The sequence below is a fragment of the Liolophura sinensis genome, chromosome 7 (assembly GCF_032854445.1).
Source record: "Liolophura sinensis isolate JHLJ2023 chromosome 7, CUHK_Ljap_v2, whole genome shotgun sequence".
In the NCBI taxonomy this organism is placed as follows: domain Eukaryota; kingdom Metazoa; phylum Mollusca; class Polyplacophora; order Chitonida; family Chitonidae; genus Liolophura; species Liolophura sinensis.
Genome location: NC_088301.1, coordinates 17,207,401 through 17,224,239, shown reverse-complemented (window position 1 = coordinate 17,224,239; position 16,839 = coordinate 17,207,401). Strand labels below are relative to the sequence as shown.

The window sequence follows — 16,839 nt, the reverse complement described above, 5'->3', positions numbered from 1 at the left end:
CGGATGGTCCTCAGTTTCCCTCGGGCTCTGCCTGGTTTCTTCTCCGCCATAATGCTGGTTACCGTCGTATAGGTGAAATAATACGAGTACTAGGTGAATATGAGTACGGCGTAAAACACCAGTCAAAGATATGAATTTAATCTTTCCTTACGTTCATCTTAAATCAGATAAGTATAGATCAGGATCCAAATAAAAATGGGAGAGACAGATTTTTGCATGACGTGGGCACTAAATGTAATGTAGTGAATCTGTACGTAAAATCAGACATTCCTATACCAGCCGTCAACCAATAAGGACGTTCCATGCCTGGTCATGCCAATTCCCAGAGCGTTGCATAACACAAACCACCAAAGAATTAAGAAAGTATATAAAGTACGAAAATAGGATAGACTCATGCAAAGAGAAGCAGTCAACAGTTTTCAGTGATGTTGGAAAGACGCAAGGTATCTTCTAGGCGACTGAGTTAAATCACAGAGCTCCGACAATCAGTGTAACTTTTAGGTAGAAGCATTCAACTATTTATGGAAATAGTCCTCATGGCTTTCACTAAAGGTATGTCCTTGTAACCAAAAACTGTACCAAGGATTGATGGTGCATGTTTATTTCGACTAAGGATAAATATACATTTTAAAAACTGTAAAGTACAAAGAAAAAATGTGACGAGGAAAGACAAAGTATGCTTGTCATTGTAAGCTTTATGTTGTTTTATTTTTCACCACCAGATTTTCACGTCATACTTATAAGTTCCCTTTAATATCCCTTGTGACATCCTGGAACACCTGTTTTATCAACAGATATAGTTGCATAGCCTCATAAAACACGAAAATATATAGGTTTGACGTTTGAATAAGTTTTGAGCGATTGGCTCCCACGAGAACACATGCCAAGTCTGAGCCAGCGAGAGATGCATTTTTAAAAAAAAACTTTATAAAAACCAAAAAAAAAAACAAAAAATAAAACAGAACAATAACAATAGGGATCCCTAAAAAAATCACACACAGAAACGCAGGTATATCTTTATATGGCATTAAATTGCAGTTAGCGATTGCTACATATAACACCAAGCCAAAGAAACACATTACATGCCGGTAAAACATTGTAGTAATTATTTTCCGTGTAAAATGTTGATCAGTAATTATTTTAATACACGTTACTACTATTTTAAATATACCAGAATATACATTTCTGTTTTTTAAACGTCATTGGTATTTTCACGCACGGCTTCATAGACATGGTCCTCATGCGAATTTCCTTCGCACATATCACGCAGGCTTGATACCTCAGGAATGCTACTTTTGTCGATGGCTCGTAAAGAAATAGAACTGCTCTCCTGGAACGAAGCACTGTTTGGCCCAGAGCCCACAGCGCCACCTGTCTGAACATTCCCCGGCTTCCTCCTGCTAATGAAAGGCAATGGATAAAACAAAATCCTTTACTGAACACTTCTGTACTGTCAATTCAAAACGCCAATCACCTAATACATGTTAGTATGCCGAAATCGCCACATACCCTTTTCCTTCACTGAGTACTCATTGGTTCCATGCTGACTATTGTCAATGTCTTACGATTAACGTTTAGCAATGTAGCTGCAGATATGTAACTATGATTCAAGAAGTGTACACGCGACAGTTACAGTCTCAACCCTTTCTAATGCGTCGTGGTATGCGTAAAACATATTGTTTGCACAATTTGTTTTTAAATAAAAGCACCGCCGGCACCCGCCACTGTCACTGGTAGTTATACTTTGCATATTATAGCACATACCGCTAAGATAAAACCCACCGACAAGCTGGCATTTTCGGATTATCTTCTTTTTGTATGAAAAACGTCATGCTTTTCTGTTTTTTCCTCGACTCTTCTCTACAGCTGTCACAAGAGAGTTCATTTTAGGCAAGGCACCAGCCTAAAATACAGGTCTTTGCCGCAGACACGCAGCAAAAATATCGTACGACACATCCGAATCAGAGTAACATGGCTACAGCTATTGTAAATCATAAAACGATAGGACATAAATTTAAAAATGTTCCGACTTACATCATGGTTACAATGATAATGACTCCAATTATCAAGACAAGTAGGGATACTCCGCCAGCACTCCCGGCAATCACTCCCGTGTAATCATGAGAGTTGAGCCCGGAATCTAAAAATTTAATACAAATGAATGCTTACATAACTAGAGAAACCTTTGCGGTGTGGATATAAATTGTAGGATTGTATCATACAATACACTTTAGCCTAAAGTCTGTAACGCATTTCCTCAAACAAAAGTGAATTTAGTATAATTTTGTGTGTTTTTTAACAAAAATCTTTAGCACTTTAAAATAATGACACCTTCATCAATAGACTTTCTATAAAATGTTTTCAGAGAAAACAAAGCCTCTAATAAACAAGATCTCAACATGCTTAGACATACTTATAGCACACTGTGAACCGGAGTACCCTAGTGCACATCGCGGCTCCCTGTCTGGACAGTACCCGGATGTAGTGTTACAGGCAGTGTTCCCCTCTGCACAGAAACCACAATTTCCTTCACAGTCTGAACCGTACGTTCCGCGTGTGCATTCTGGGAAGAAATTAATGTGTTATAAAAATATTAACTTCACTCTTATCTTCACTTCACTTAGATGACTCAACAATCTCATCTAACACCTTCAATATACACTGGACAAGGCATTCTTATGGATGTACAACTTCTTGGTTTATTTAACACAACGTTTCGATGCAGATACTAGCATCGTTATCAAGTGAATGACATCAAAATTACCGCTGCGCTTATATATGGCAAGAGAAGCAAATGTCAACAGATAAAACAAAAAGAGGGTAAACAGTCCTCAGGGGATTAAGGTGTCCTGGGGTGATGTTGGGGTACTGACTAGGCTCGGTGGGGTTCCTGAGCGGTTTGGAGGATTAGCAGATCATAAGCTGAGGGGAGGTAGATGCCGTGATCTCTGTTCAGACTGGGCTTTAATCTCTTAAGCTGGATGGCTTCCTGTAGTTTTCGTTTCTTCCAATGGGGCTGATTCATGTTAAGTGTCCTGACTGTATTCCAGTTGATGTTGTGGGATGGGTTTTCATGTATGTGGTCAGATATGGCAGATTTGGAGTCAAGTTTCTGTGCTGATGATTGGTGTTCTTTAATTCTGGTTTGAAGCGGTCTGCCTGTTTCACCTATGCAGGAGTTGTTGCAGCTGCATTTTAATTGGTAGACAACTCCTTTGGGAGGCTGGGGTTTGGTTGGTGTCTTCTTTCCTGTGGCATGTAGGTGGGTCTTTAGTGTGGTCAGGCTTCTGAAGACTGTTTCTATTCCAGTTGTCTGTTTTATTAGGCGGGCTATTTTGTGGCTGGTTGGAGTGGTTTGGAGAGCGTCCGCTGTTCTCTTCACGTGGACATCTAGGAATGGTGGACATCTAGGAACGCTCTCCAAACCACAGTGTACCGCAAACCGACCCACTCCGACCAGTACATCCACTACAAGTCCAACCACCCGCCCAAAACCAAGACCGGCATCATCTCCACCCTCACAAAGAGAGCTAAACTCATCTGTAATAGCAACTTAGATGAAGAGATCCAACACCTGCGCACAGTTTTCACCCACCTGAATGGATACCCAGCAGACCAAGTAAATAAAACCATCCAGAAGTCCTCGCAACCTGAACACAATCAACAGCCTAGAGTCCACGTGGAAGGCCCCGGTATACGAATCAACCTCCCCTACATAGGTCCAACCAGCCACAAAATAGCCCGCCTAATAAAACAGACAACTGGAATAGAAACAGTCTTCAGAAGCCTGACCACACTAAAGACCCACCTACATGCCACAGGAAAGAAGACACCAACCAAACCCCAGCCTCCCAAAGGAGTTGTCTACCAATTAAAATGCAGCTGCAACAACTCCTGCATAGGTGAAACAGGCAGACCGCTTCAAACCAGAATTAAAGAACACCAATCATCAGTACAGAAACTTGACTCCAAATCTGCCATATCTGACCACATACATGAAAACCCATCCCACAACATCAACTGGAATACAGTCAGGACACTTAACATGAATCAGCCCCATTGGAAGAAACGAAAACTACAGGAAGCCATCCAGATTAAGAGATTAAAGCCCAGTCTGAACAGAGATCACGGCATCTACCTCCCCTCAGCTTATGATCTGCTAATCCTCCAAACCGCTCAGGAACCCCACCGAGCCTAGTCAGTACCCCAACATCACCCCAGGACACCTTAATCCCCTGAGGACTGTTTACCCTCTTTTTGTTTTATCTGTTGGCATTTGCTTCTCTTGCCATATATAAGCGCAGCGGTAATTTTGATGTCATTCACTTGATAACGATGCTAGTATCTGCATCGAAACGTTGTGTTAAATAAACCAAGAAGTTGTACATCCATAAGAATGCCTTGTCCAGTGTATCCCCTCACCGACTTCTAAATGCCACTTAAGCAAACCTTCAATATAGATTAACAAATCAGAAATATATAGCAAATACTTTTTGGCGCAGGAAAGCACATTTTTGGCGTAGGAAAGCGCATCAGTAAACTCACACCTGGGAACACAGATTCCAGCTACTGATGGTCGTGGGTACCTCAAGCTCTGTCCGGTTTTCACCCTATTTATTGCTGTCAGCTCATATATATTAAGTGAAACTATCTTTTCATTGCACCTTTTAGTCAATTCTGCTTAAACCATTTCGCTTGACGGTGTATAAAGTCATACCTTTACGTATTTATAAGAAGACTTGAAAGGAATCTTAACTGAGGTAAATTAACTAGAGCTTAGGTGTGACCATGTGCCAACCATTACACTGTCATTGATGTTCTTGGTCGTTGTCTTCTGTTTTGCCCCTTAACAAAGGCCGAAGTAAATCCTTTAGCATTGTTTTGATGTTCATTGTCCCCTTTGTTTATGTTGCAAAAAATATAGGTCTAGAGTTGTGCGAGAACAGGTATATTCTCGCAATAATTACAGCATATTAACAGAAAGTACAATCCAACCGAGAGTGTTTCACCGATAAAAGTAAACTTCACCGTTTCAGGATTCGCGAATAGAGTCCACATCTATGTGAAATGAATCACTTTGTAAATATGCTATATTAATCTGAATTTTGAAACGCTATTTGCTCCAGAAAGTAACTTTTATACAAGTCTAAATTTGGTTAGAGCTACACAGAGAAATAACGAATCACCTGTAAAGAGTACGATTGCAATAAGTTTTACCGGCTGACATCATGTCAGATGTAATTCAATATTTTTCCAGATGAAATTAATAGACAAATAGGACATCAGAAAATAATAATTTCAATAGCTCTAAAATCCATTTACATCATCGATTATTTGTCGCAACGCTTTCTTGATTAAAGCCGGGTTCAGGGTTCGCTGAAATGTTAGGGATGGAGCCCTTCGCCTTGTTGATAAGCTTTTGGAACACAACAGTTAACACGTGGTATGTTAACAGCTAAATTTAAGAAGCTTTGGAAAGCGAAACATGATGTACAACCCAGATAACCGAGTAATAAAAATCGTGTTTTCATACCCGTCTTTGTCCAGAATGCACTTAAAAATGACATAAACAAAGGTCAGGGCGAAGGAAAAGCCCAGATGATCGCTCCACGTTCGGGCCCTCCCTGGCTTTCTCCCATGGACAGGTCGGATAAGCGAATATACTGCATCAATTAATTAAATAAATAAATATTGGAAAGCGAGTGTTCTCGGTCCCACAAAGCATGTATGAGAGAGAGGAGGAACTTGACTGACCTGTGTCACATTTGAAACCAGTGTATCCAGGCATGCACCTTGGTGTTTTGTCAGTACAATTCCCAGATATAACGTCACAGACAGTCGGTAGCTCGGCACAGTGACCACATCTCTTCCCACAGTCCGGACCGTAAGTGCCGTAGCAAGCTAAAGTAACCAGATGTTTGAACGATTCGCTCGTTTATTACACCATACTTCAGCGTAATCTTAAATACTTAGTCCGCCACATCGTGTACTGTTGACATAACCCTAAGTATTCACCACAACGGACATTAAAAGCAGTGATTTACAGAAGTTTTCTATTCAATAATCAATATCGAGATGATAGACAAATGTTACGGGAGAGATTTTACCGCTATGTTGTGCATAGCCTCTGTCACAGAGACTATAATCAGTTGTTTGTAAAATCAGTCATACTCACTACCAAAATTACCTTTTGTCAGTGACACGAAAAACACAAGCTTCATATGTTTAACGTCCATACTATTACCAAAAAATTACAGTTAGAATACTTTTTCTAATTCATAATGTTAAATCCCATAAGTTTAGTTTCGACACGAAAAACGTACTGCTCGGATGACGTCATCACAATTTGCATGCAGGACAATGGGCAATTGTTTTACAATGGCTGCACCAGCACGCAGTTAGAACAAACTCCACACAGTAACACAACCTCCACAGTAGTATATTTCGTCAAAAACCTGTCTGTTTGCGGAAGGAGGAGGGGGAATACCCTAGGTATAATCATGCCATGCCGTGCCATGCCATACCATACCATAGCATATTATACTATCTCCTGCCAGAGCCTGCCGAGATGTGCATGCCTTTTCCAGCGAGACCGTGACCAAACTTCAGCTCGCCCTGTGCCTGTGGGTGGGGATGCGTGATGACAAGTTGATTGAGATTCTACAATATCCCATAGACCTCGACTCCCCACCCAAGCGTGCCGTTCTCGGCGGTCAGGGCTGGGTGAGATTGAAGAAACTGGTTGCAGACCTCTCCCAGGACGGCTTGATGGTGCGTCAGCCAATATCCAACGGCTGGTCTCTCTCCACTCTGTCCACTCTTCACTCGAGGAAGCGGCCAGCTTCGACGACGACAACATGGAAGTGGAGCCTGTGACATTCAGCCTGGAGCAGCCGAAACAGCGCTGACCAACTTGCTGTGGAATGCGTACGACGTGGCTCTCCAGTCCTACATGCCACAATTGCAGCGCAAATCGTACGCCCCAGGCCTCAACAAGCAACGAAGGAAGTGGACAGCAACTGCGTCAGTTTTTACACGAGTCCTTATCATAAAGGCCAACCCTCACTCCGCCCGGATGTACCTGTGACATGTGGCAGCCAAATCGCCCAACCCTCCAGGGCCGCCTAAGACAGGCCCGCAGACGAGTAGGTGCTTTTCCCTCCCACCCTCGCCTCCTTCGTGTAGGTGAAACCACCATTACCCCTTGGCATGACAAATGATGATCATTCTTTCTATGTGTTCCACCACGTCAGGGACGTTACCAGGGTGCGAGTTCTGAACAAAGACAATTGCCAAGATGTCCATATCAGTGACCACTACGTCACCACTACGAGACAGTCTTACTGTAACCAGACTTGTTCCCCTGCGTAAAACAAACACACTCACACACCCACACTAATAACGAACTTGGCACGGGACTTTTGCTGCTTGTACCTTTGCACACACGCACACACACGGGACGACAAGGGACCATGTCGGCATGAGCGTAAGCGGGGTCAGAGCATGGTTGCAAGCAATGACCAAGATCCTCGATGCAACTCTTCATGCATTCTGCTTCGAGCCCGACAGCCCAGCGTCTTTCAGCGGCGTCAAACCTTTGCTCAAGGCAAAGAGAACGACGTCAACCGTTACCTACTTACCTGCATCGATGTCCCCGCCAAGTACGCTTGGGTCGTGCGATGCGCACCAAAACTGGTGCTCGTCTGATTGAGGCGTTTCGACGCGTTTTCAAGAAAGAGGGGTCAACCGTTATACCTGCAAATGGACGAAGGGAAAGAGTGATCTTGTGCATATAAGCCAAGTCAAAGGGAAATTCGAAAAATCGTACAGCCTTAAGTGGAGCATGGAAATGTTCCGCATCTTCTGCACCCACCCCCGTCAGTCCATAGTGTACACACTGGAGGACCTCAACGGGGAAAGGTTTTTTGGAACGGAACGCCGGCGAGGGTTTGTATGAATATGCGAAGAATGTGTTAAATGGGAACGTTCCACTTACGCGGGCTCAAAAGGCGAGGATACAACGACACAAGACGGGTTTCAGCACACTGGTCAACAAAAGTATTCCCCTGCATAAGAAATGACACATTGTTCAGCGTGGTGGTTTAATTGGAGCGATACCTTGCTTTCATTATAGCATCTGTTGGCAGTGAATGCCATCCCGCGGTAATGAAGCACGTCAAGAAATATCATTGGTTAAGCTGCGGCTCTTAGGCACGCTCACGCAGCCACCAACCGTCTCCCCGTGCCCTGTGCCCAGTACAGTAAAAGCCCCCACGGGCTCAACCAAGAGATAGCATCCTCCGCGACACGACCCTCTCGGACTCTGAGAAAATATAGCGGTATCACCACACGATTCAGCGCTACCGAGTAATTCAAGATCAATACAAAGGCACGCCGCACCAAAGTCGCTAAATATGATTTATTTGACAGCATCACTCACCCGGGTGTTTTCACACCCCGAGAGTAACATGATCGACCTGGTGAACGACGCCGTGCGTGAAAGAGAACACTTCATACCGAGAGATCTGGAGGACTTCTTCCGCAGGGCTAAGAGGCATGAACATCCAGTAATACTAGGTTCGCAACCGAACTGGCGGGTGGCACATCTCCAAGACCTTACAACACGTTGAATACATCCCCGTTCGGTGCAAGCATTTCTCAACGTTGGGAATCCATATCAGAGACGACACAGTCCAAACCATGCCTTTCGAACGCGGTAAAGTGGTGCTGACATTTCACTTTCGACAGTGGCGCGCCTTACCTTTAGAATAAGCGTCATAAACTACCACTCGATGTCTCGATCTTACATGGACTATTGCAAGCAAGCAGGGGCAGGTGGGTTGCCTCTGTTTCGAGGTGCGTCCATACAGTGGTCATATGTAGTACGCAGCTTCGCCAAAATGCACAACCGTTGTTAAAGCCTGCCGCTCCAGAATTAGGGAAAAACCGGAGTGAAAGTCATGGGTGGAATATTAGTCAGCCACGCCTTGAAACGACACGTTCTCGAGGGAGGAACACAGTTGTTGGCCAAAGCCGGTCGCTATGCCCAGCGCATGGTGAGGACCATGTTGGCCATGGTGGGGGCAAGCCTATATAAAGGAAGCCCCGAGGCATCCTTCCCACTCGTCACTAGCACACCTGGGCAAGAAGATAAACGTTCTCACGTAACCTTGACTCAAAAATCACACTCCGCGCCGGATATTTTTAGTTAGCTCCATGGCTTTCTCTAATTTGTGGAGATTACCTCTTACCGGCATTAGCGTACGAGAACGCCGCTGGGATGCCTACAGTCCCATCGCCAGCCTGAGTACCGTGGAGACCGTACACCATGATGTACGTGAAGGCGAAAATGATCGATAGGGAGGGGGAGGTGTTTGAAGACTCACGGCCCAAAGTGGGTATGTAAACATGCGTCGTCACCTGCTCAACAGCGCGAGCGTCTGCATCCGAATCACCTCTTCCTAGGACGCGTTTGCCTTGATGTCCAGTTAAGAGGGTCTGGACTACAAGATCCGTTTGGAGAAGATGTTGGTTTTTTGTGTGCAAAGTCAAAGTGACCAGCGGTGTTCTATTTGAAAACATTGGACAAAGCCTCCGCCAACAACCCCATCCGTCGGGTGCTGATGAAGTATTTTTCCTTGCACAAAGGCCACACCCTCATCAATGAACAAGACCTGTTTTGAGGAGCACGTTGATTCGTGGGATGCGTGAGCAGCACGGATTTTGACGGGAACTACGATAAAAACCCGTTCAATTTACAATACTTCTATAGAAACTTGCATGTCTGTGGACGTCATATTCCTACCAATCCCTGACATTCAACTTTGAAAAAGAGAATTTCGCCAAAACGTACCTGAACCTCTTTAGCAGCTCCGAGAAAGCGTTCTACGGCGAGTGTAACGCCATACTCCGTACCTTTCTCGCCAAAGGCAACAAAGTGTTTTGTTTCGACTTGACTCCCAATACCTCAAGACAATCACCAGCTGAAACTGGTCCAGAAAAGCGATTTACGCGGTTTGCCAGACCAATACCGGAAACCGTTAACGTGGTCTCCTACCTCGAGTTTGAGGAAATCATCGAAGTAGTCAAAAACCGCAATGTGCTGTGATTTCGCCATTTAAAAAAAAATTGCGACTGCTATGCGTTCTACGCAGGCTGGGGGGTGTCTACGCTCGGGAACACTCCACGCCGATTTTACCGTTTGGCTCAACCGGAGAACACACCACCGAACATGGATTGATCGGCTGGTACAGAGTCTGGACAGGCTGTGTGCAGGCAATATTGTGTGTATTACTTTACCCAGCGGATTCGAGGTCGACGTATGATAACGACCTAATGATGTTCGATTGACTGGTTCGCCAGTTTGGGGTTCAGCCCCCGTTTTTTTTTTTGTGTCACTCTAGCCGCCAGTTGGCCGTGATAACTTTCCATGATTTCTTGTTTGACGTTCTATTAATAAAAACAAAAGAAGATGACGCTCATACAGTGGGTTTGACTTGAATTTATTTCGCCTTCAAGACAACATATTATAAGGTCATGGTACAACCGTCGGTGACAGTGAGATCAAATATAAGCATCCAGGCATATGGTGCTCAAACCGCCTGGCTTCCCGTAAAAATAAGTGAAAGCGTCTTTGTGCTGCGTGTAGGAATATATGCTGTTACCCCGCATACGCATACCTCGGTTCACACCATAGGGGTTTGATCGTTGTACAACACGGGAAAGGTACACGTCCTTGTCCACACCCTGTGCGCTAAAGCCTTTGCAAAAGAGCTTGCCTTTACTGCTCGATTCCCCGCCGTAGCAATAGTGTGTCTTAGAACACAAGCTGTCGATGCCGTGACCGGTCCATTCGACTTTGAACAGCTCCGGTGTACGTTTATCAAGAGGCAACCACTTGTCTCGCTCTCCTTTCTATGCCACCCACAGCTCAGGTTTAACCAAGGATTCTCAGTTTGGGTTAGACCAAGCCATGTACGCCGTGTCCATCTCACAGTACTCCAAGTCAAACTGGTCAAAGAACATAGATCATACAACTCTAGCATACGCAGTTTGGCGTACTGCTACACCATATATCCTATTTGTACGGTAGATTGCAGCGAAAGGTTCTCTTGCCGCTCACCACTTCGAAGGTGTCGTCACAGTCCCCAGTCACTGGTGCGTCTTCGCCAGGCCACAGATTTTCACACCTACGGGTCGGTCTTGGTTTGTCAGGGTTTTGCCATAGCCGGAATTTCATCGATGAATGCCTTGGAAGGGTTAGCCTCCTCTTGTCGTCGGGCTTGGTTGACGGCCTCCGCAAAAGTTTGGAAGGTTCGCTCAAGAGTGTTTTCCATGACTTGGTACAAACAGGTCACTACTAACCCCCGAACGGGGTATCGATGTGTCCAGCAGAATTTCCATGCCGAACACTCACGGTCAGTATTCGCCTGGAACCAGACATGATGCCATTGAGCTGTGCAAACTCCGCCTTGGTTGGGCCTATGTCGTTCAGGCGATCACGTTGGTGTTTTTAAACATGGGTGGGCATTCCGGTTTGAGATTGTCTTGGACGTGGATGTCACATTCGGCGAAGACAAAAAACCGGCCTCATTCGACAGCCTATACGCGATGAGCTTGCGTCGTGGGCCGTCGTTCTGACGGCGATAAGGCGTACTGCTACAGGAAAGCGAGCAAGGCCGGGTCCCTTTTCCGCATGCAAAGTAACTCGCACTCCAATTTGGATTTCAGCTCGTACCCTTGGGATTGGATGTTGGCTTCGTTGTTGTCCACTTCCCAGCGTAGGTCTCGAGGTGTCAACGCTCATCTGTAGTTGTTGCCTAGCTCAGCCTTGTTGAGTGACTCAGGTGACAGCTGTGGTAGTGGTAATAGCAACTGTTGTCCTGGAAGACGGTGGGACGTCCGTCGATGTGCGGTGAACCCGTATACAGAGAGTTGGCGATCACTTATCCTTTACTCCGAGTGGTTAAACCGGTGGCGGATGGGTACCCTGGGCTGGTGCGATTTTTCAGCCAGACGCGTCGCTGTGCCGGAGGAAACGAACTTCTCCCTGTCATGCCGCCATCGGATGTAATGACCCACAGGCATAATTGAGGGAAGACAGGCCAAAGTACAAAGCGTTAGCATCGAACCTGACGACCCGCTGACACAGCTTACCTTTCTGTAGACGGGTCGCGCCTTGTTCGTGGGAACAATGAAAAATGATGCTCGGCCCGCCAGCGATGTTTTCCTTCAGGCAGTCATGTCTTTGTCTTTTTCCCCCGATGAGCGTTGCTTGACTCTACATCGTCTCATCAAGGGCAGAAGTGCTCGCAAATTACTCGTCTTGGCCGTGGGAATGCCTGTATGTTGCATGATAGGAGCTAATCCTGGACGGGATGTGGCGGCGAGGGCCGGGGATTGTAAACTGTCATATTGAGATATCCGCCTCGTCAGAAGTGGTATACCCATCAGCGTCCCAAAAACCACCAGACAGTTCATGATTGCCTACGTCACCTATTCCACCGAGATACAAGTAGGAAAACCCACATACCTTGCCCAGAGAGATAATAGATGAACGCTCGAATTAACAATACCAACCCCTATGACACCTACAAACCCGCCCACCCCAACAAAACAGGGATAGAAGACAATACGGCTCACACGCTTTCAGGCTTATCTTTTTTAGTTTTATGTTACTGTCATAGAAAAGTGTTGTCAGTTGGAGGCCAGGCCTGGGGGTGTGTGGGATGGGCTTATGCCCTCGCGAGCAGTGCAAGCCACAAACTCAGCCTCTCAGGGCTCGCCGATTAAGTTGTGTATTTTTTCTAACGGGCCAGACATTGTCGGATCCGTCTATAGCTGGGGAAATATGTTGGTATGGCCTGAAAGATGCATGGGGCGGAGAATGCCAGATTTGGTGCCGTGCGTAAGGATGATGCCCTGGGACGTATTGAAAACACGGCAGTAGATTTTGTGGGGTTCACCGATAAAGTTTGTGATAATGTTTTACGGGCGGCCACTGCCGGATTTGTCTATAGCCGGGGCAATTATGTTGGTGTGGAGTGGCAAGAAGCATGGTGTTGAGAATGCATGGCCCCTGGAGGGGGGGGGGGGGGGGTCTTGATGCCCCGGGCTGTGTTGAAAACATGGCAGCAGTGACCGTACAATGGTTGTCAATGGTGAATTTGTTTTGCGTGAGTTCCCCGCGTAGAGTGTCCGGGGTTTGGCTTCAAGAAGAAGCACCTCAGCTTTTTAGGCAGCTGGTGCCGGACCAAATCCGTCAGTTGGACAAACGTCAAGGTGCATGTATGGCAAGTGAACGTCTCTTCCCGCAGGATGCTGGCGGCGGTGGTCGTCGTGTGTGTTCGCTGAAGCCTGAGCCAGTTGTTCTGTCTGGAAAATGTCCTGGAGTACGTTAGGCAATCGAACCCTGCCCTCCGTCGGACGCTCCGTATGCTTGGCAGTGATGTCGCACTAAATTATCTCAGGGACTAAATGGGCCATGATATGTTTTGACGAGAGATATCATACACTAACACTTTTCAAGCCGTTTTGTGCACGCTGCTCAAACAGAAAGCTCTTGGACGGATCCACTACTGTCATGACGTGCTCTTTTCCTTCTGTCCTCAGCGAACGGGATAATCGGAGAAAACCCCACCTGTAAAACTTATCTGTAGCGGCACTATGTCCCCTTTCTCCGAGCCCTCTATTTATCCCGTCAAGGCGGATGTCAACGAAATTCGCGCGCCAACATCGAATGCGTGATGATTTTTCCCAACATTTGCACCTCTTGATCTGTTTGTCTCACATTGGACAATTTTGGCGCAACGGAGCTGCTCAACCGAACTTTACAAGCCCATGTTTCGCTCACCCCTCCGTCATTGGTCCGTCCGTCCGCCTCTCATTGGATGACACAGCGTGGACGTCAACGAAATCCGAGGGCGGCAATCTAGCCCACTCATTGGTCCGTTTTGGCGCGCCAGAGCTCAACATTCAACTCTACAAGCCGACCAGACAGTATACTATATTATAACATACAGAGCGCGGACTCAAAGACATATTGTATACCTAAGGGATTTCCCATCCTCCGCAAACAGACACGTTTTTGACCCAATACACAACTCTCCACTGCTGTGCAGATATACTACATGGCTAAATTTCCTAACACCCGTCTCCAAATCTATACAAACGTGAGATCATATACCACAACAGATAAAATAAACTTCCTTTATAAGGGATATATTAGTCTAAAATGTGTAATTAATTTCAAATAAAGCGGTGTCAGTAACAGGGTTTCCAATGAAGGCGATAGCAGTTTAGATAACTGGTGTCTCCCTCCGTTAAAACATGTTGAACTCCGCCCAGCATCCAGCATGCCACTGTTTCTTTTACAATTCTGACCCAAAGGGTTCTTGTCATCGAAACCGAGCTGATGGACTTTAACACCATGAATTACAAAACGTGTTCTAACTTCATTTTCCTTCCAAGAATATGAACTTCCAACATATCCTCGTGTACAGCTTGTGTTGTTACATGCCACTGACTGAGTATGACTGATTTTACAGACATCTGAATATACGCAAGTCGCTAAAAGAAATATACTACTGATATCTGTGCGTATATGTCTGCATCACCGTTAACAATTGACACACCTATGTCACACCTCGGACCAGAATACCCCGGCATGCATCTGGGTGTTGAGCTTGTACAGTTTCCGGTTGCAACCTCACAGGTTAATTGGTTTTTAGCGCAATGTCCACATCTCTTTGTACAATCTGCTCCGTATATCCCCGGTGTGCACACTATATGTAGGGGCATAAAATGTTCAGTAACATTTCAGTAACAAGTACTTGTCGAAAATAACTAGCGGAAAGTGTTATGAGTAGTATAACGTCCAAGCACACAGATAACAATGAAGTATATAACACCTCAGTAGAGTGTAATGATAAACTGTTGACCATACACAATGGAAATGTGAAAACAAAAAAAAAACATGGCTTCGCGCTTGTATCTTAATACACGAAGCTCAAAAGTATATAACAGAATATAATATACATTGTATGGCACAACTATATCCTCCTGGTGTTTTATGATTCCGCCGAGAATCTTATTGATGTGTTTATTTATTTTGATCTTATTTGAAATCAAACTTTGGGTCCCAGATTCAAGAGAGATAACCAATCGCGTCAGAAACAGTGTACATTTGTCAATAATGGCGCTGTTGGTCAAACTCTTTGCATGAGTACACCCGGTTACGCTAAACCATGCAAAACACAGCCTGTATAACTTACCTGTGACACATTTCAGACCGGAGTATCCCGGCATGCATCTTGGTGTTTTCTGGGGACAGTTCCCGGATGTTGTGATACAGGCAGTTGGTCCACCGGCACAGTTTCCACATCTCTCCCTACAGTCTGGCCCATACGTTCCGGGGGTACACACTGATATATATACATTTTGTATAAAAACTGAGGCATAATGAAATAACGCTTGATTGTGGCATGTGCTATTTTCACATTTCAAATTTGGCTTATATTATTCATCTTGGGATCTCTTCGGTGACTTAGTGGGTGGAGCGTCCCGCTTTGAAGTCGGGAGACATGGGGCCGTTTTCTCGCTAGGCATTCAGCGCTAGTTGGTACATATAGGACCACTCAACATTGTTGGTTGTCTAATAAACGGCAGTTAGCATGACTGTATTTTTTAACCTAATTTTTTTAACGTACCAAGGGCGTATAAAGCTGTTATTCAGGCATGTAAACGAAAAGATACACTGACGTAGGTTGACGAGGCCGCATTTCACCGGTTAAGTGTGACCATTTTCCAGGTATCACACTGTTGTCTTTTAGTACATCAGTATAATCTGACTGGGCGGGGTGTCAGGTCTCATGCCTTCGGCGTGATACTTTCATGTCGGTAACACTTTAGTGGCATGGACTCGCCTTGCCACAGTATGTTTACCGTCTATACCTAGTCATCTTGCTATCGGCTGCAATACTTCATCTGAGCCACGGGAATATATGTATTAACATTTAAGTACAGTTTGTGAGCTTGAACTTATAAAGTATTCATTGGTTTCTTCTTTTTATCTGTATCAGTTGTGTGCTAAACAGAATCATGTACTCGTGTTGATTTTCTATGAGTTGTGAAACTCGTTGGAGAAATTGCGCATGAGCGAACACCAAGTGCAAAATTCATTCATTGAGGTTATTAACTTTTTTATGAAATGAACACAAGAGTAAGGTCCTCCGTTCATGCATGCTGTGGGAGGGAATATCATGTATCACTACACCATATAAAGTGATTCCCTTGTTCAACACACAGTCACAAGACTTTCCGCGAAACATCAAGTACAACAATGACGCTCTCAAGCCAAGCAACGCCACGCTCACAAAGTAATATCCCACGTTTATAAGGCAATTCAAACTATCGTAGACGGCTTCCGTGGCTTAATGGTTAGAGCCTCCACCGCGAAGCCTGGAGACCCGGAATGGAACCCAGGCTGGGCCAAACCAAAACTGGTATTTATTGCTGCCCCGCTTGGCACTCAGCACTGAGAGATTAGAGCAAGAAAAATGGACTGGTTGGCCCGGTGTCAGTGTAATGCGACTGCTTGGGGTGTCATGTCTGATGTAACCGGCATGATACTTTAGTGGCGGCAACTTCCTCTTCTAAGGTCTTAGCTGTGACTCGATCTAGGACTGACCCTGGATCTACCGCTCCGGAAACGCACACTCTACCAACTGTGCTATCCGTCTCTGTCACAAGACTTAACAGCATATGTACACAAACCTAATGACTCCTTGTCATCATTTGACTGAAAAATTGCTAAGTACGGCGTAAAACCCAAAACATTTA

At 45.3% G+C, this 16,839-nt stretch overlaps 1 protein-coding gene across 1 annotated transcript; it reads left to right on the top strand.

Annotated features, from left to right (window-relative positions):
* The first annotated feature begins 536 nt into the window (after positions 1-536).
* Positions 537-4,198, top strand: LOC135470695 (uncharacterized). The gene is made up of 2 exons (XM_064749730.1): positions 537-552; positions 3,432-4,198. Exons 1-2 carry the CDS (start codon positions 537-539, stop codon positions 4,196-4,198), a joined length of 783 nt encoding a protein of 260 aa, XP_064605800.1.
* The last annotated feature ends 12,641 nt before the right edge of the window (positions 4,199-16,839 follow it).